Raw genomic sequence first — 19,841 nt, forward strand, 5'->3', positions numbered from 1 at the left:
TAAATGACTATAGAGATATACTCTAAAACATAATGTATAAACTGAGGACTCTGCCTTATAGAGAGTCAGACCATTGGTCCAACTGACTCTGTATTGTCTGTATTAGGGAAATAAACAAATTCATGAAAGATAAATAAATTTACATAAATAAATAAATAAATTTATTTATAAATGTAAATGTATTAACTTTCATAACTTTTGAATTAATTAATTGAGTTGTTCATTGGTGAGTACTTTGGGGAAATAAAGAAATTAATTTTTGCTGCATTATTTTATTTTGGTGCATTTGCAAATTAATTTAAAATGTTGCTGAGTTTGTAATAGATTTTTGTCATGATGTATTTTCTCAATTAACAGAGTGTAATATTACAATAATCAGGATGTGGGCTTCCAAAAAAGAAAAAAGAAAAAAAGAGTTCAAGCTAAAAAGGGGTGCTTGCAGAGGAACCACCATTATATAATATTTGATTACTTTGGGCTTGTTAATCATCATCTGGGCTTGTGACAATCTCACTGAAATGCACTGCTATAGTAGATTTATGTGCTCTTCTGATTTTGAGTTTTGCAGGGTACAGATTGAAGTGTCATAAGAAACCATGAAAATTGGTTTAACCAGAAATCATGGCAAGATGCAAAAAATTAAACACCTGTCCTGGCAATGATGGCTCTGGAGAACTGCCTTCAGCTCTCTGCATCTTACAGAAGGGAGGAAATGAAGATGGGGTAGAGGAAAGCAGAACAGGCAGGATGTGTGTTTGTGGAAGCCTATTGAGAAAAGGAAGACAGTACTCATTGTGATCATTTTTTCTTAATCATCCGTTATCTTTTTTCAGTACTTTTATGAGTTCAGTTGATTGTGCTATACACTTTTTTTAAAAAAAAAAGACTTCAAAAGTGGGGATGTTATGTTGCTGAACATCTTCCCCAATATCATCACTTAGATTTCTGTTTGGCTTCTTGTCACAACTGGACAAGAAATTTGCTTTCCTGCCTTGTAGATGGAGGAATATTTGAGTGCTAGAGGATGCTCAGATATGTCTCTATAACGCTAGTATGGAATTCCATCTATTTATTAATGGTTCTTTAAGAGGAAGTGTGATGTAATTCATCTCAGATTTTCACATATACCTTTTCGTACAGCATGTTGGAGAATCGTGCAAAAAAAGAAAAAAAAAGAATTGAGGACTGATAAATCATGGACAGAGTGAGTGAAGATCTACATCAGGAACAAGGGAGGCAAATAAAGAGCTACATTGGGATCTGTTGCTCCTGTGGATCCTGCTGCCTGGGGCTCAAACTGTTTTTGAGAACAGATATCAAAGTCCAAGTACATGTTTTAATTGTGATATCCCTTTCTGTCTTACAGGTACGTTATCCCATCCTTGCAAAGATCTGATGCTGGTTTTTATCAGTGTGTTGTGAGGAACAGAATGGGGGCACTCCTGCAAAGAAAATCAGAAGTTCAAGTGGCATGTATGTATGATTGGCATTTATTTCAAAAATTTCCTAATTTTTGCTCATTTTTCCAGATTACAATGTCATAGTCATTTTCCTGACCATTAGCTCAGGCCAGTTCCTTTGTCTCAGAAAGGAATAAAGTTCTCCCCATTTCATCTCACAGAGTATGCTTAGTATGAGGTGAGTGCTTACCTGGACATTAATTCCATCTTCCAAATATATCAGTTGACAATGCAGACAGTTGTTATGCCTATAGTTTGGCAAGCTAAAGACCACCAAGGATAAGCCGCCCTTTAATGTGAAGAGGTTAGGAAGCTGCTAAAAATGCACATACAAAGCACCCAAAAGAGAGGTCAGGTTTAAATTCAGCAGAAATTAAATTCAACTGGAAATTAATGGGTTGGTTGACAGTCAACTACTCCAGTAAGACTGCGTGAGCCAACTCATTCAGGGCTGACATGTCCAAACCTCTGATTGTAGAAACTGCCAAGCTTGACCTCTGATTAAATACTTGACTTTTACTTGGGCATAAGTGTTGATTTTCTCAATTATAGATGCCAAGACATGTGCCTTGTAAAATGAGTCTGATCTCATAATCAGCCAGTGCTTTGGGGTTTTTTATAGCCAATATTCTCTCCAAACTTAAAAAAGTTTCCATCTGAACTCTGAAAAACATGACTGTAGATATAAATTAGTGTACATATTCTAAACTGTGATTCAGTTGTTAGATTTCCTTTAAGATTTTCTAGCAAAAAACCCTATATCAGTATTTCTGTTTCACCTTTCTGCTCATTCAAGGGGTATTCAAGGTGACTCACAAAGTAAATTGTCTTCCCTTCCTCCTCTGGTTTTTCTCCATTTCATTTCCCCACCTAAGCATCACTAGGCAGGGCTGTTTAGGCCAACCTTTTTGGCTGATTAGGCCAAAAACATTTATATCTACTTCTGCTGAAAAGCTCATTGGCTAGATAAGCCAACTTTTCAGAGAGCAGTTGCTGAAGGCTGTACTGGGTAGTTGGGGTTTATACTGTTCAAGGCTCAGATTATTTTGCAGATGGAGGGCATTTGCAAGATAATCTTCATCTTCTGAATTATTTCAGTCCAACCAGTGTTGGAGCTGTCTCCCGCCCTCTCCTGCCTTGTTTCCTTATAACTCAGGACCAAACTTCACATTATGGAGACTAGCAGGATCTTAGCTTAAAATCAGCCCAAACTGGTTGGACTGGAGCAGTGGTATTAAACCCCCTTTCCCTGTGTTGTTTCCTCAATCTAAACTATTCCTCTCAGTCACCTGAAGGTGAGAAGGGAGGCCTTACCTTGTCACACACACCCATTGAACCTCAGAACCCCAGGCGGATGAGGGAGTTTGGCCTCAAAGGAGGCCCCAATCTCACCCTCTGAACCACAAAGTCCAAGAAGTGAGTCTCGGGGCTGACCCATAACCTGAAAGGTGACTACAGGGCATCACTAGGCTAAACCAAACTTTCTTTTCCCACACCTAAACTGCCCAAAGTGCCCAAATCTAGATGAATAACCTATTTAAACAACACAGCAAACCAACAAACACTCTGTCCTGCTATTGAGTATGAAGTAAGTAAATTTTCCCAATCTGCATTTTTGCAATCCAAAATGAGGATTGGGGGAAAAATCCTACATGGCCCCCCCAGTGGTGACCCTGAAACAATAGGGTGACAGGGAGGGAGAGTGAAAGCTGCTGCAAACTCAGAGGTTGGAGGGAAAGCAGATTGTCCCTTTTAGAGGGTCCAAGCCCTGCCCCCCCAGACCACCTTAGGAATGCACCCATTGGTGCCAAGGATTTTCCCACTGTGCCTCGCTTGCAAAGGTGCCCAGCCTTCTAGGCACCATCTAAGCCTTTTGACTGAAGGTCCTTCTTTCTATATTGGAGAACTTTGAAACTGGATTTTTTTTAAAAAACTTAATCTGTATCAGTAAGTTAGTAAGTTTAGAAATTATGTCCCAAGCAGGGCTGTCTTTGGCAGATGCGGCGCCGGGGTGCAAATATCCTTCCAGAGCCCACAAATTACCACCGATAGTGGGGGGCGAGCTGTGCCCTGCCGCAGAGGCTTGGGAGGGAAGCTGTGTGCCGGCCAGCCATATGGTTGGTGGGGTGCAGCTTCCATCCTAAGCCTCTGTGGGGATCGCTCTCCTCCCGCGGAGGCTTGGGAAGGAAGCTGCATGCCTGCCAGCCATATGGTTGATGGGGCGCAGCTGGCGGGTGTGCGGGGAAAGGGGAGGCCGCTGGCAAAGCCGCACAGCTCCCCCACTTGCTGTGGCGCCCCTGAGAGGCCGAGGCCCTGGCACAATGAACCACTAACCCCTATGGGAAAGATGGCTCTGGTCCCAAGATCTGGTATTACTGGAGGAGAATATGGAGAGTGCTTCCCATGGAATTGAGGCATCTTCAGTTAACTTCTTCTGTTAGTGGAAAATTTTATCCACCAGTTCCATATCATCATCTGCCTGTGGAGAAGACAAGTAGAAATATCACAAGTAAGATGAAGTTTCACTGTTTGTTTATACTCTACACGTCTCTGTCTGAGACTTTGATTATTGTTCCTCGGGGCACTTAACTGGAAGGTCAGCAACAGTGGCTGTCATTTGATAAATGGCAGGAAGATGAAGTGGGTGAATGGAATTCTTTATTAGACATGACCATTTACAAGGAAGTGATTAAATGGAGAAGATAGGTATCATGAGGGAAAATGTGCTGAATTTATTTTTCCTGCAGTTTAATATTAGCATCAAGAATAATAATGTATAATGCTGTATGAATTGGTCAAGCAGCCACCCACTCTTCTAGCTAGTCATTATTTAATTCCTGTTCTGCAGATATCATGCAACACAGACTGGTTAAAAAAGCTAACGGGACTGTAAAATATTTAAGGTTTAACCAATATTGGATTTGCGCAGAAACTAATAGTGGGGCTATCTTAGCCATATTTGTTTATTCTTTATTTATTTATATAGAATTATATAGAATTTCTGTCCCACCCTTCTGTCGTTGGGGGCCTTACAACAACGCTACATGTTCTAAGACATCTTGAGTGAACTGTCAAATTGCCCAATTCTTCCCCACCTCCATTCTGAAGTGTGAATGTTCATCTCACTTAAGCATTACATAGTATGTACATAATGTAATTTAACATAATGTAGCATATTATATAAAGCAGTAACACCCACATAAATACTTTGAGCATTACAGCTACAAGTTGCATGCTCATTTTGTTAGAAAAGCACTTTTGGAATCATACCGTTTTCGCCCGAATATAAGCCGTACCTGAATATAAGCTACACCTTTAAAATTGGAGGGGGTGGGGAGGAAAAATGAAAAAATATCCGAATATAAGCCACTCAATTCCTCACTGCTCCTGGCTGCATTCTGGGGGCGGGGGGGGGGCTACACTGTGTTGCTGGCAGCCTTTCCCTTTCCTCGCTCTCTCCCTTCCCAGCCTTGGGGGAGAGGATGAAGAACTATTCATGGGGCAGGCGCCACTTTGCCCCTCTCCTGGCACTGTTTGCCCCATGCCACTGGCTGCATACCGTAAGGTCACAAATATAAGGCACACTTTACCTTTTCACAGTCGGAATTTGGGGGGAAAGTGAGGCTTATAATCAGGCCAACACAGTACAGTGGTACCTCGGGTTACAGATGCTTCAGGTTACAGACTCTGCTAACCCAGAAATAGTACCTTGGGTTAAGAACTTTGCTTCAGGATGAGAACAGAAATCACACGTTAGCGGCGTGGTGGCAGTGGGAGGCCACATTAGCTAAAGTGGTACCTCAGGTTAAGAACAGTTTCAGGTTAAGAACGGACCTCCAGAATGAATTGAGTTCTTAACCCGAGGTACCACTGTATATCGTCCTAGAATATAATTATTCTCATAGGGTATGATAGAGGAAACCAGTTTCCAGTGTAGGCACTAGTTGTGCTAAATCCTCTGATAAGGGAATTGACAGAGAAAACTTATACTCGCATTACACCAGGACTGGAGAGACACTGCCGCTGTTCCAAGCAAATCCCTGCCATACTGTGCTCAGTGTGGAGGGGAGGAAAAAGCTGCACACAGCAAAAAATATAAAGACAGGAGAAAAATGGCAGATACATCCACAGCTCTCCTGGCAATACCGCCACAGCCCACCAGCCAATCACTGTACTAGGAGGGACATCCACAGGCCACCCACACAGAAAGAGTCAATGAATATATAATGGAGATGCTCTCTCCCCAGTACACCTCCTGCATCAGCACAGCAGGCAAAGCACAAGAGGACACCACTGTGCACCCACACCAGCAGCCCCAGTGGGACAGCCAGAAATGACCCAGGCTTCCTTCCAGGCATTTAAATATAAGAACATAATAATAAAAGACATTGGATTCTTATCTCATTATACATGACTAAGCCATTTCTCACCTTCTCACCCCTTGCCTTTTCCTGTAAGACCTATTACAGTCGTTAAGAGTCGTCAACAGGCTCATCTCAGCTATCTGCCAATCTCCCATTCCCACCACCCTTCTGAGTAATACCCCTCCCCACCTTCTCACTATATAGAAGGATCTGGCAACTTCTGTTTCAGTGTATCTGAAGAAGTGTGCATGCACACGAAAGCTCATGCCAAGAACTAACTTAGTTGGTCTTTAAGGTGCTACTGGAAGGAATTTTTTTATTTTGAACATAATAATAGTCTTGCTGGATCTGGCCAATGGCCCTCCTAGTCCAGCGTCCTGTTCTCACAGTGGCCAACCAGATGCTTGTGGGAAACGTGCAAGTGGGACTCAAGCTGAGGAGTGCCCCCCCCTCCTGTGGCTTCCAGCAACTGGTAATCTGTTTCTCCTCAAAAACAGTCAGTTCCCCAAGGCCTGTTCATGGAAGGACAGCAAGGGGGGAAGCCAGTCTGACTTCTCTAGGGAGGGAATTCCAAAGCCTGGTAGGACTGAGAGCAGGATGGGTTCATATGAGGGAATAGAGTCTTTCAGACAGCCCGGACCTAAGCCATATGGGGCTTTGTAAGTCATAGCCAGGGACACAGGTGGTGCTGTGGGTTAAACCACAGAGCCTAGGACTTGCCCATCAGAAGGTCAGTGGTTCAAATCCCCGCCATGGGGTGAGCTCCCGTTGCTCGGTCCCTGCTCCTGCCAACCTAGCAGTTCGAAAGCACGTCAAAGTGCAAGTAGATAAATAGGTACCGCTCCAGCAGGAAGGTAAACAGCGTTTCCGTGCGCTGCTCTGTGGCTTAGTCATGCTGGCCACATGACCTGGAAGCTGGCTCCAATAAAGCGAGATGAGCGCTGCAACCCCAGAGTTGGTCACGACTGGACCTAATGGTCAGGGGCCCCTTTACCTTTACCTAAGTCATAGCCAGCACTTTTAATTGTGCCTGGAAACAGACTGGTGGCCAGTGGAGAAGTTGTCATGTGTTCCCTATAACTAGCCCCAGCCAACAATGGCTCTTTGAACCAGCTGAAGTTTCTGAGCACTTTTCAATGGCAGCCCCACATAGAGTGTGTTGCAGTAATCCAAACAGGATGCAATTAAGGTGTGTGTCACCGTGCTTCTAGCTTGCAATGAATTACATTTGAAATATTTTTCTATACATGTCAAAGTTTAAATTCATAACATTCCTGGAAAAACATCAACAACATTCTTAGGCAACCTTTATGGTGCAGACCATCATTATACCCCTGAAATAATTAGCTGAGTTGTAAATTAATGCAGACAGAGACACATAAGAATTGCTAAACAATTCTTAATTAGAAAATGTCTGAATTGTGAAAGCTAAACTGATCATTTAACAACAGGGTTAATTAGGACTACTTGCATGGTTCAATACTTCTTTTTAAGTAGGTAATCTGATTACAACAGTAAACAAAAGATGCAGACTTTGCGAACTATATGCAGTTAATTATTTTAATCCTAGAAAAATCACACCGTTAATTAAAGCCTCTTCAGAGTAAGACCCTCCTCTCAGGAAGGGAGGGAGTTTATGGGAAGGAAGGGAGTTGATGGGAGTCAGATGAGGATGGGGTGTGGTTCCAACAGCTCCACTCAAAAACTCCTAGGTTGGAAGAGCCGCTAGAACAATGTCTGTGTACCTGCTCAGTTCCTGTCTTCAGATCTCCTGTCTATGTTGTACCTGCCCATGGACTGCTCTATCCTTGCCTCTTGCCTGACCCTTTGTTGTGCACTCCATTTGCTTGGATTGGTGATGGATACTGCTTTGGTTGCTGCTGGCAAGCTCCCCGTTTACTTAGAAGCCCAATGGTAACAGGATATATGAGCCAAGCTGGCAATTAAGTTCTTTCTCTCAATTTCCCCATTTTCAGATGGATGTCTACTGGGGGAAAAGAGAGAGAGAGAATACTTGCGGAATATCACCACCCCCTTATTCAGCCTGGACACTGACGTCCAGCTATGAGGGGCTTCCAGTGATTCCCTCATTGTGAGAAGTGAAGTTGCAGGGAACCTGGCAGAGAGCCTTCTCAGTAGTTGTGCCTATCCTGTGGAACACCCAACCATCAGATGTTAAAGAATTAAACAATGAAATGACTTTTCGTAGAAAGCTGCCCTGTTTCAGGGTGTGTGTGGGGGGGAGTTTGATGTTTCAATATGTCCCTTTATATTTTGTTGGAAGTTTCCCAGAGTGTCTGGGGTAACTCAAGTCAAATGGCTGGGATATTATTATTATTATTATTATTAGTAGTAGTAGTAGTAGGAGTAGTGTGGTGCCACACCATCTTTCGAAGTGATGAAGCTTGCTTAACACTTTCTCTCTCATTATTTTAGTATTTATTTATAGCCTTCCACATCTACTGTATGTCTCAAGGCTGTGTCCAGGTGGTTTTAGGGTGGCATGACTGGTACTTGCACTGGTCACTGCACTGTAGGAGGCACCAAATGCTGTAGAACAGAGCATGAGAGGTGTGTATTTGAGTGTGTGAGTGCACCAAATTCTAGCCTTACTCAGGGCGCTGAAGTTTGATAGCTCCAAGTCTGTCACTGGCAGTGTACAAGATATAATGGAGCAACAAAACAAAAACAAAAAAAAGAAAGAAAAAAGAAAAGAAAAGTCAAAAACATTTTTTTAAAAAGATGAATTTAAAAACTACAGAAAATAGATACCCATGGCAGAAACTTAGGCACCTGATCCACCAATGATGATAAAATTAACGTCAATACTTTTTATCACTATTGTCACTATTATTATTTTTTCTCCTTTTAGCTTTTATTCTGTATAGTTGGTTTGATCAGTGCTGATGTTTTATTTTGGCAATGTTTATTTCTGGATTGCATTCTTGTAGTGGAGATGTGGGATAGATTTCTATTAAAATAAAGATTCCGGTACCCCTTACTTGCCCAAAATCCCCGTGAACGAGCTACCATAGAATTGCAACGTAAAGCTGTTTTGCTTACATGCGCCTTAGGAGTGTTTTTTTATATTGCAAAATTACATTTTAGAAGCTCTTCTGCTGTTAAATGTGTCAATTTTCAATTGGGGGGAAAAGTCAATTGCCTGTCCAAGGAAATGCAAGCATGCCTTAGTGCTGACGGAGACATTTCTTGGGTGTCCTCCTAGAGTCACTGGGCTTTGCCTCATGCCTCGGTACACACCCGCAAACTTGCACTCCTCAGCACTACCCCAAGGTTGTTATCTCTTGCTGCTTAATTATGGCAATGCCAATGACTGCTATAAAACATAATTATTATTCTCTGTGACCCCTTTTAAAAAAACGAGGCCTCATGTAAGATGAAACTTCTGGTTTTCTTAATGTAACTTCTCTTTGCAGACATGGGGAATTTCCAGGATGAGGACCAGAGGAAAACAGTGTCTGAAGGGCAAGCCACAATCCTAAACTTTCCACACATCACAAGCTACCCCAGACCACAAGTGACTTGGTTTAGAGATGGGCACAAGATTATACCAAGCAGCAGAATGTAAGTTAAAGTAAATTATTGTTTGAAATATGACTAATTGCACTTGATAATGCTGCTTACACGTTAAGCACCCTAATTAAGGTCTGGAGATAATAAAGCAAGCTAATGCATCTGTATAGTGGAGATATGTGGGTGTTTTAGGACTGGGTTTAAAACCCTTCAGCAGAATAATTTGTGTGATAATAATATTTTGGCCTACTCCTGTAGCAGCCTGATCCTTGCTCTTTCTAACCATTGTCTTGGCATGCTTTTAGGAAAGCACACAATTATCCGACTAGCAATGATTTCCGGTATTTACCTATAAAATGGGGTTTTGCATACTGTGCTGCTGTGCTTGATACTCTTTTCTTTGACAATGAAATGGCAATTAGTTTTTGTTTTCTTTTATACTCTTTTACCCTGCAATGACAGTGTTTTTTTCCTCTTTGGTCTAATTAGCACTTCACCCATTCATAGTGAAACAGTTGTACTCTGATTACCTAAGCATTGTCTCTAGGTGTACCAGTGTTCTCAATTTTGACACATCTAAAATGCCAATCTGATTTTAACTTGAGCTTTACCCTTCCTGTTAATTAGGGTATTTAAAAACATATTTTAGTCCTCCAGCATTTCCCTTATGTAATTTAGTTAGCAATTAATGGATCATCAAGGCTTTTTGTATGTAGTGGATCAGCAATGTCAGAAGAGCAATGTACTTACATCCAGCTGTCCAAGGAATGTTATAGGAGGATTGTGTGTGTAATAGTTGACTGTACCTCCTTGTCTCTTGCCGTTAAACCCTCTATGACCGCCCCCCTCCTTATCTCTCCACTCTTATATCATGATATGTCTCTGGCAGGGCCGGATTTAGGTTTGATGAGGCCCTAAGCTACTGAAGGTAATGGGGCCCTTTATATGTCCAGCTGTCCTTTGTCAACAACAAATTGTTGCTGTTTTTTGTGTTGAATATATTCTATATGGTAATTTATGGACCTAATAGGTATCTAAAGCCATTTGCACATAACAAAATATGTATTTTACCAAAGTAATTGTTGAACTGAAATACAACTTAGAAGATGTATATTTGGGGGGGGGGGGAGAGAGTGGGGCCCTAAGCTGTAGCTTGTTTAGTTTATACATTAATCCAGCACTGGTCTCTGGCCATTAGCTTCGCCCCTCAGAAGTTTCCTGGCTCCTCCCTAAAAATTGTCATTCATTTCATTAGTTATATGTTGCTTCTCAGGGATGTTCCTTCCCTGAGGTACCTCACAACTTATTAAAACAAAGCATAAGATAACACAAATATAAAGCTATAATGTAAAACACAGCTAATCTAAAACAGTATTGGAAGAGAATAATAGACTTAAGCTGGCTGGCTTTCTTTTAAAAATCTGTAGGGTTCTCCTAAAAAGCAGCAGAGAGGAGGCCATATGCAAAGAGGTTGCAGAAGTGATGGGGTCATGACAGGAAAGGCTCTGTCTCTGGTACTTACCAGCCTAACAATTTTTGCTGAAGGACCAGAGAGCAGGGCCTCAGAAGCCAAGAGTAAGGCTCTGGCAGGTTGATATGAGTGCAGGTGGCCCTGCAGATGGCCTCAAAAGACTCCTCCTCCTGCTGCCCTATAATCTGTGGAAATGCCTCCTGGAACACCTGCAGGATACTATGTCTCTTGCTTCAAATCCCTCCCCCAAACCTACTTTTTATTTGAAGCCTTTGGCACAACCCCATCTATACTGTAACATAACTCCTTGTTACTGAAGCTACTGCATGTTGTTTCCCTGTTCACCTCTGCCTCTCCTCCATCTTTTGATGGCCCTGTATCAAATTTTAGACACTGAGTTTCTTGGGACAGGGATCTGCCCTCTTGTTCTCTGTAAAAGTACCATGGACACTAATGACAATTTATTATTAAAAATACTTTTAATCAGGGAGAACATTCTATCTTGTTAATTTTGTAATGCTTTTACCCTTTCCTTGTTAAACACAATGAATATTTGGTTACCTTTAATTGTATATTAATAAATGTTATGCCATTGAATATATGGGGGCAGCTTTGTAAGAACAAAAGACTAAATATCAAGGCAGTGGAATTCAGGATGGGGTTACTAGGGGTTCCGTTGCTTCAGAAATATAAATGTAGAATTAAAATGTATCAAAATATAGACACCACTCACTTAATTTACATTTTAATATCTATTTTTGTTATTTTCCAGGCTTGTATATACCAATGCTCAGATAGTAAGGATGTAGCCTTACTATCACTGATAAGTTTGTAAAGTAGAAACTATATATTCTGATGTTTAACATTAACATACTAGTTTCCTTTTTATTTTTTAAATAATCTGTCGAGAGAGATCTCATTATAGTTCCTGACACATTATCTCATCATTCTTCTTTTGGATATATTTTTGCAAACTTTGTTCATTCCTCCTTATTCTTCCTAATGGTTACTATTGACACCTTAAGATGGTTTCTGTTCCTACTAGAGACACCCTGAACTTGTAATAAGTAGAGAAAATAGTCCAATTTCTTATTCTTCTTTGTGGGTCATTAAGTGGGTCATTAAGTTAAGAACTGTCAGTTATTTAGGCTAGGATAGAAAACCATTATGATTCAGTGAAGAGATGAGTTTTCACCTTCCTTCCCTCATCAAAAGTCAAGAGAGAGATCCTGCATATATGAAACTGCAGTGACTGAAGAAGGGAGTTTTCTTCAAGGGGGAAGAAAAGCCCCTGGGCAATTTATTTCAGATACTAAGGATTGTAAATTAAATAGTTTCATAACTCAAAAATGAATAATCATTTTTTTAAAAAAAAAAACCGTTCAACAATGTATTGATTCAGCTGGCAATTTTTTTTTAGCTGTGTTTGGCAAGGATTGTTTTTGCTAGCAGTTCATTGCACATTAAATACAATGTGTAAAACACATGCTCACACAGACCACACTATTCATTGTTACCTTGTCCTTGGCTACATTTCTGGCTGGTTCTTCAAGAGATGAGTCATGCTGTATACTCCAAGATGCTCCATTTTCACTTTGGTTGTGGCTAGGGTAGCCTCTTTAATGCTCTACAGAAATAACATTAAAAACAGTTCAAAAGTGGGATCTTAAAACTGTAAGGTCACATTCTACCATCTGAAGGTGAGACTTTACTTTCTGAAGGCTACATTTTCTCTATCCCAGTAATGCTACCAAATTTAGCTTCTGTTGTAATGTGTGTGTTTTTTTACTAGTAAATCACTTAAACTCAGAAGAAATGCAATGTTTTTCTTTACTCTTGTCCTATACCTAACAATCTGCATCTTTTGCTTAAGGCTAGAAGCTGGTTCAGTAAAGATGAGATTTTACATTTTCAGAAATGGGATCATCCATTGTGTGTTCCTTTCTTCCATTTAAATAAGTGAAAGTTTCTTCTGGGTAAACATGAATAGGTCTTACTTGCAATTGTATTTTTATTATTGTTTAATATGAAGGAATGGTTATTGAAGTTATTGGAGGCAATGTTTATGTGTTTGATTAGAGAAAAACCATTGTTAATTGTTTTGGACTTTTTGTAGGAAAAGGAAAGGGAAAGAATTTGAGAGATTTGGGTCTGAAGATTGAGAAAATATTGCCCAACAGAAAGTAGAATAGTTGGATGTTATCCTAGAGTGAATATTTTGAATAATTTCTTTTATGTAACTGACAGTCGGAAAACTAGAAGTCCTTTTAATCTTTTCTTTTCTTCTTTCATTCTTTTCTTTCTTCTTCTTTTATTTTTCCTTTGGTGTCCTCTGCTCTGAGCCATTACTGGGGTCCAATGATTACACTCACACATGGAGGTAATGGATGGATGGAAGGACCCTGAGTGGGAGGAAGGGAAGGAAGACCTCTCAGGGTGAGAGATTGGGAGAAGGGAAAGCTCCCAGGTGAAAGCTGGGAGGGCTCACCACTTTCTGTGTGAGACAAGGGTTAAGAAATACCTTTAAGAGAGGACTCTGTGTTTTCTTTCTCTGTTTTTGTTTTTATTTAGTTTCTTTTATCTTGTATTTTCATGAATCATAGAATCATAGAGTTGGAAGAGACCACAAGGGCCATCGAGTCCAACCCCCTGCCAAGCAGGAAACACCATCAGAGCACTCCTGACATATGGTTGTCAAGCCTCTGCTTAAAGACCTCCAAAGTAGGAGACTCCACCACACTCCTTGGCAGCAAATTCCACTGTCGAACAGCTCTTACTGTCAGGAAGTTCTTCCTAATGTTTAGGTGGAATCTTCTTTCTTGTAGTTTGGATCCATTGCTCCGTGTCCGCTTCTCCGGAGCAGCAGAAAACAACCTTTCTCCCTCCTCTATGAAAAGGGTTTAACAAATAATTGTTAGATTTGGAGGGATTCAACAACAGATTTGGGTGGCACGAGTACCTATGGTATGATAAGAAGAAAATCCATAAAGGTTTTGAAAGCCACATCTTTAGAGGTCCCCTGAATGATGTGTGGGAAAGGCATAAATGCCTATTAGAACCTAAAGTACCACACTGGCTATCCCCATTAGAAGCTATGAGTGTTAAGAAGATTAATATGAGAGGCAATTGGATTACCTATGATCAATTGATATTCAAAGAAGGGGGAAAATGGAAAATGAAACCTTATGAACAGGTTAAAGAAAATGTATTTGATTGGCTACATTATTTCCAAATAAATGAAATGTTCAGGAAAGACACTAAGGCCAAAGGCTATGCCGACAAGGACTCTAAATTTCAGATTGAAATAATAAATAATGACTATAAAATTCTATCCAAAATGTATAACTTGCTGCTAGAATGGAATTTGATAGATGAGAAAGTTAAGTCGGTCATGATACATTGGGCCAGGGACATTGGACTTAATATACAATTTGAAGATTGGGAAAAACTATGGAAAAAAACCTAAAATTTATGGCATGTATGACGTTAAAGGAGAACACAATGAAGATGTTTTATAGATGGTATATAACACCCGCAAAATTGGCAAAAATGTATAAAATCTGTAATAAATGCTGGAAATGCAGGGACAAAGAGGGTTCTTTCTACCATATGTGGTGGGAATGCAAGAAAGTAAAAGGCTTCTGGGAAAGTGTATATAATGAAATGAAGAAAATCTTAAGGTATACATTTGGAAAAACCCCCCGAAGCCTTTCTGTTAGGAATATTAGGAAGGGAGATAAAGAGTAAGGATTGCAAACTGTTTCAATATGCAGCGACTGCAGCAAGAGTTCTGCTGGCCCAAAATTGGAAACAACAGAAAATACCGACAGTGGAAGAATGGAGAATGAAACTGTTAGACTACGCTGAGTTGGATAAATTGACTGGGAAAATTAGATATTTAAGAGACCAAAGGTTCATTGAGGACTGGGGAAAATTTGTGGAATATCTGGAAAGTATAAGTGAGGGACAGATAACGCTAGTGGGGTTTAAAAGAGCACTGTGAAAAACGTAGGAGTATTGTCTAAAGAGAAATGGAATGCAAGGATATAAATAATGTCAATATAAATTATGAAATGCGTATTGTAAAAAATGACTACGGATGATTTGTGGAGAAGCTGAAGGAAGTCCAAAAAAAGAAAGTAATCTGTGAAAACAGGAAGTAGAATTTTATGTATGTTTCGTTTTGTTGTAAATTAATAAAAATTATGTATAAAAGAAAGAAAGAAAAGGGTTTAACAAAAATCTTATGAAGAAAAAAGAAAAGAAAAGAAAAGTTCCAATGTATTTTAACAGCCCTAGGGTGTTTTGACCGTTAGCATTTCACATCTAACCTTATGCAGTTAAACAACTTTATTGCTTCATGGAGAAAGATGCTTTGCTGATTGGTGTTCCTTGATCAAACAATCAACTGAGTCAGCTTCATTAACTCTGAACTCCCAAAATTCGGGATCTGCCCTGTCCAATACACCCTGTCCAATACCCTTAAAAGCATTCAAGAAAAGGAGGAGGGTGACCAAGATGATTAAGAGTCTGGAAATCAAGCCTTGAGGAACAGTTGAGGGAGTTGCGTATGTTTAGCCTGGAAAAGAAGAGACTGCCAGGAAATATGATGACATCTTCAAATATCTAAAGGACTGTCACAAGGACTTTGGAGGAAGCTTGTTTTCTCCTGCTCTGAAGGATAGAACCAGAACCAATGGATTCAAGGTACAAGAAAGGAGATTCTGACTGAACAATCAGAAAGAACTTTCTGAACAGTGAGAACTGTTCAACAGTGGAATGATCCCTCCCAACTCTGCAATTCTATGGTTCAGTGAAAGATCAGTTATTCTGGGAAGCAAAAGCCTCCATGCAGTATTTAGCCAGGTTCCTCTAGCAGCGAAAGAAGGAATATTCTCAAGAGAGAGCGCACACATTATTGTGGTTTTGAGGGATGGAATGAGGAGGACAAGTTTAGCTCTGTCCCATATCATCTACCAACTGTGGCAAGTTTCTCACATTGCCTAATTATGGAGTCAGCATAGTTGTACTCCATGGGAAAAGAGGTTACTTGTTCATTGAGACATCCTGATCTTTTATATTGGTGGTGCATAGCAAACTTGAGCAAACTGGCTTGCAGCTCCCGGGCAATTTGGCTGAAGAGTGGATATTCCACATTAATTCTTTCCTGTTAAGGCTGTTCTCCAGGCTCCTGTTAGTTAACATTGAACTTTTGATTGTGAACTTGCCTTAGCACAGCTTATCAGTAGCATTTGATAAATACCTGTCTTAGCAAAGCTTATCTTTGAGTTCTCCTGTTGTGTATTTCTACAAATATCAAAATATTGTTTTGACTTTTTCTAAATTGTGGAAATCTAGATACCTTCATTGTCATAGTGCACTGTAAAGTGATAGATATTAGGCTGCTTCTGAACTAATTTATTGGCTTTTGCATTAAACTGCTTTGGATTATTTTTTATTAATTATGCTGCCCAGTGCTTTGGTAGTCATTTCTCATATTTATTAAATAGTTCTTTAATGCATGCTGTGCTTGAAATGCTTCATCTAAAGGCTCCCTTGTGCTTGCTGGATCACTGCTCTGAAGATCGGAAGTGAAGTTATATCTTTTTAAGACTTTATCTAGAAGGTGTCTATAGAGAAGTAGAATGCATGATTTGCTCCCTTCTTAAATCCATCCACAGTAAATATTCTGCACTGCTTTCATCCATTTGGTACTTGCTGATTTCCTTGAGGATTTTCTGATACACCAGCTGTTGTGGACGCCACCCCTGCTCAACTGTGATAGGATGATTTACCATTCTTGTGCCAGGAATGTAGTAATCCAATTTACTAATTTTGATCTCTTCATTACATGTTATCATTTTAAGCTCTTTAAGTTGTTTCAGCATCTTTTGGGTTTGCTTATATGTTTCACTCCTTATATTTATAGACAGAAAAAACTCACTAGGTGGTTGCTTTTTTATTTGAGTCGTGCTGATATTTAAATTAATTTACAGTCTTCAGTATCTGAAAGAAAGTGCCTGGTTATTAGTTTTTTTCTTCAAGAAAATCTGCCTTCTAGTAGTTAATGGAATTATTTTTGGTATAGAACAAGTTCAGTTCAAGTTATTGTTTGATAATCAGTAGCATTTGAGATGTATAACTTACTTTATGACTAGTTTGCTAAGGCAACCAGAAGAACGATTAGTAAAGCATTTTTATCAGATAAGATCTTTTATATAACTGAACAGATGGCCAAGTTTTTCCTAATTACCTTGCACAGAAAAGGGCAACTGACCATATTAACAAAACTGGAGAAACTGTATTTTAACTCTGCATTTTAACCTGAATGGGTCTTATGACTGTAATAAAGTTATGGATTGCCGGGCAAAAATTATCAGCAAATGTAGCTCATCAAAAGTGACAGAGATATTTCATTCTCCTTGGCTTCTTTGCAAGAACAAGGAAGTCATCAGAATCACCTCATTTGTATTTCTTCTTCAGCTGCATGATGGGTGTCCAAAGGCTGCCCCGTGCTGTCTGGCATAGGTAAAGGTAAAGGAACCCCTGAGTGTTAGGTCCAGTCGTGGATGACTCTGGGGTTGCAGCGCTCATCTCGCTTTACTGGCCAAGGGAGCCGGCGTACAACGTCCAGGTCATGTGGCCAGCATGACTAAGCCACTTCTTGCAAACCAGAGCAGTGCACGGAAATGCCATTTACATTCCCGCCAGAGCGGTGCCTATTTAGCTACTTGCATTTTGACATGCTTTCGAACTGCTAGGTTGGCAGGAGCTCCTCAAGGGCACACTTAGTGTTTCTGTCTGTGCAAAGTCAAGACATGTGCAGCAGGGCTTCCTCTGGCTGTCTCACCCTCAAAATCTTTGAGGAATTCTCCCACTCCCAGTGCTAGTCATTCACAAGAGTGGCCCAAGCAGTTTCAGTCTTAAAAATCAGGCTAGTAGCCAGATTTCTGCAGGGTTGAAATTATGTTTAATTTTACATAAATTGCTATATTTTCGTTGTATTGTATTCAGATTGCTATAAAGAACAAGCATGTAGCCAATATTTTTCCATAGGTAGCTGATGTTTTTTGACCCAAGGTTGTGGTAGGCTACCTTGTGGCTGGGTCTTATGTTTGGATCACAAGTTGAATCACAAGACAACGATGAAAGGACCTTCAACCTGAGTGTCTTTGCTAATGTTTATATATGCAATCAAGCTGCTTGCATTATACAGACATACAAAGAATTGCATGTAGCAGTTGGTCTTTGGGTGTTGCAGTAGAAGAAAGAGGGAGAAACAATATTTTTATTCTTTTTTAGCTAGAAAGCTACATTTTAGTAAAAGATGTTTAAAGGCTCACACTGGGACTAGTGTAAAAAGTTTATAAGACTGAAACAATGTATCTTTTGCCATTTGTAACATTTTAAACCAGGTTTTCTTAGGAAAGGAACTTATTTCTTGTGTTAAAGAAGATTTCTTCCTGTGCAAAGGTCACATCAGAGATCTTCCTCTGGTGCAATATATAATATGCAGATCCCATCAATTGTCAAGCTGATTTGCCACATGATCAAGAAGGTTTTCCAAAAATGATAAATGAAGACTAGCCTTCTGTTATTTCTCAGCAGAATCTTAAGGCCTCACTTAAGAAGGAATGGGCTGAATCCTTTTGGGCAAGGGACCCACTGAGCACCAAAATCAATGGGTTGGCCAGTCTCTAGCAGGTAGATCTTATTAGTCAGGAAGGGTAAAAATTAAATATACATGTGGTCAGCTGGGCCTCTCCAAGCTACTTGTCCACACACTTTGAAAAGCACATGACCCTGTAGCCATCCTATGCATGTGTAAAATAAAGTAATATTGTAATTAATTTAGAATTGCATAAAACAATATTGCCTGTTTGTGCATTTATCATAGTTGACTGAACACCTATCTCAAAAGCTCTCTGCCTTTTGGCACTTTACCAGAAATACCAAGACCTATGCAGTGCAGATTCACATGCGTCTCTATGTTTCAACAACAGTATATCAGTGCGTGCTTCTTTTGTAAGTGGCTATTTATATTTTTGTGGCTTTTCATAAGCTGCCCTGAGCATCAAATGATAAGGCAGTGTATGGATGCCTAACATAAAACTACAGATTTATGGTAGGTGTACATTTGAAGCCATGCTTTCTCTGCAGTAGCAAATCTGCAAGGAGACTAGCTGCTCATGCAAAATCCAATACAACCTTGATTTGAAAGAGCAAATTATCTTAATTTTATCTTGTCTCATAAAGAGATTAGTATATAATTTTTCCCTTGGGAAATTGTATGTATGTACTAGTGTCAATCTGAGGAAACAAACACTGCAGGTGCTTATCATGGTAGACAGGAATACATGTTTTAGAAAGTGCCAGGCTTCTACTTAACTATAGGTTGTTTCCATCAAAGTGCATTCCTTTCTCTTCCAGCCAAGAACAGGGAGTGTCTTATACCTCTTACACGTGCCATCCTCTTATGGTGTCCTATAATTCCTGCAATACACAGATGAAACACCTCAAACTTTCAGATTCTCTTGTCGTGTTAAGCTTGCTTGTGCAATAATATCAGCAGCCTGTCACATGCAGGTGGCTAGATCTTCTCAGGTGAATTATAGGTATTATTGTGTGTTTAAATGCTAGAACTACCATGCAGCTCTATCACTGAAGGCTCAAGCAGCTTCAGTTTCTTCAAAACAAGACAGTCCCTGCCCCCAGGCTTACAATCTAAAGAATTAAAAAATTCCTTCCAGTAGCACCTTAAAGACCAACTAAGTTAGTTCTTGGTATGAGCTTTCATGTGCATGCACACTTCTTCAGATACCAACACGGCTACCTATCTGTAATCTAAAAAATGATGCAACACACAAGGGAAAGGGGGCAGGGTAGGAAGGCAAAAATCAAAACCAAAACTCAGGCACCAGTTTCTAAACAGTTGCTCCTATAATGATCAGCTGGCATAGTTGAGGGGCAGGAGGTGCCTGGTGAAGCTGGGCCTCCAGCAAATCTGATGAA

The 19,841-nt window shown here is 40.1% G+C and overlaps 1 protein-coding gene across 7 annotated transcripts in view; it reads left to right on the plus strand.

Annotated features, from left to right (window-relative positions):
* Nucleotides 1-19,841, plus strand: part of SDK1 (sidekick cell adhesion molecule 1) — a 605,542-nt gene that overhangs the window by 130,827 nt on the left and 454,874 nt on the right. For all 7 annotated transcript variants that reach the window (XM_082199580.1, XM_082199584.1, XM_082199585.1 and 4 more), the window contains 2 exons: nt 1,367-1,473; nt 9,262-9,409. In XM_082199580.1, coding sequence (XP_082055706.1) covers nt 1,367-1,473; nt 9,262-9,409 — 255 coding nt within the window. The remainder of the gene's footprint in view (nt 1-1,366; nt 1,474-9,261; nt 9,410-19,841) is intronic.

The sequence above is a fragment of the Podarcis vaucheri genome (genome assembly GCF_965113315.1).
Source record: "Podarcis vaucheri genome assembly, chromosome: 14".
In the NCBI taxonomy this organism is placed as follows: domain Eukaryota; kingdom Metazoa; phylum Chordata; class Lepidosauria; order Squamata; family Lacertidae; genus Podarcis; species Podarcis vaucheri.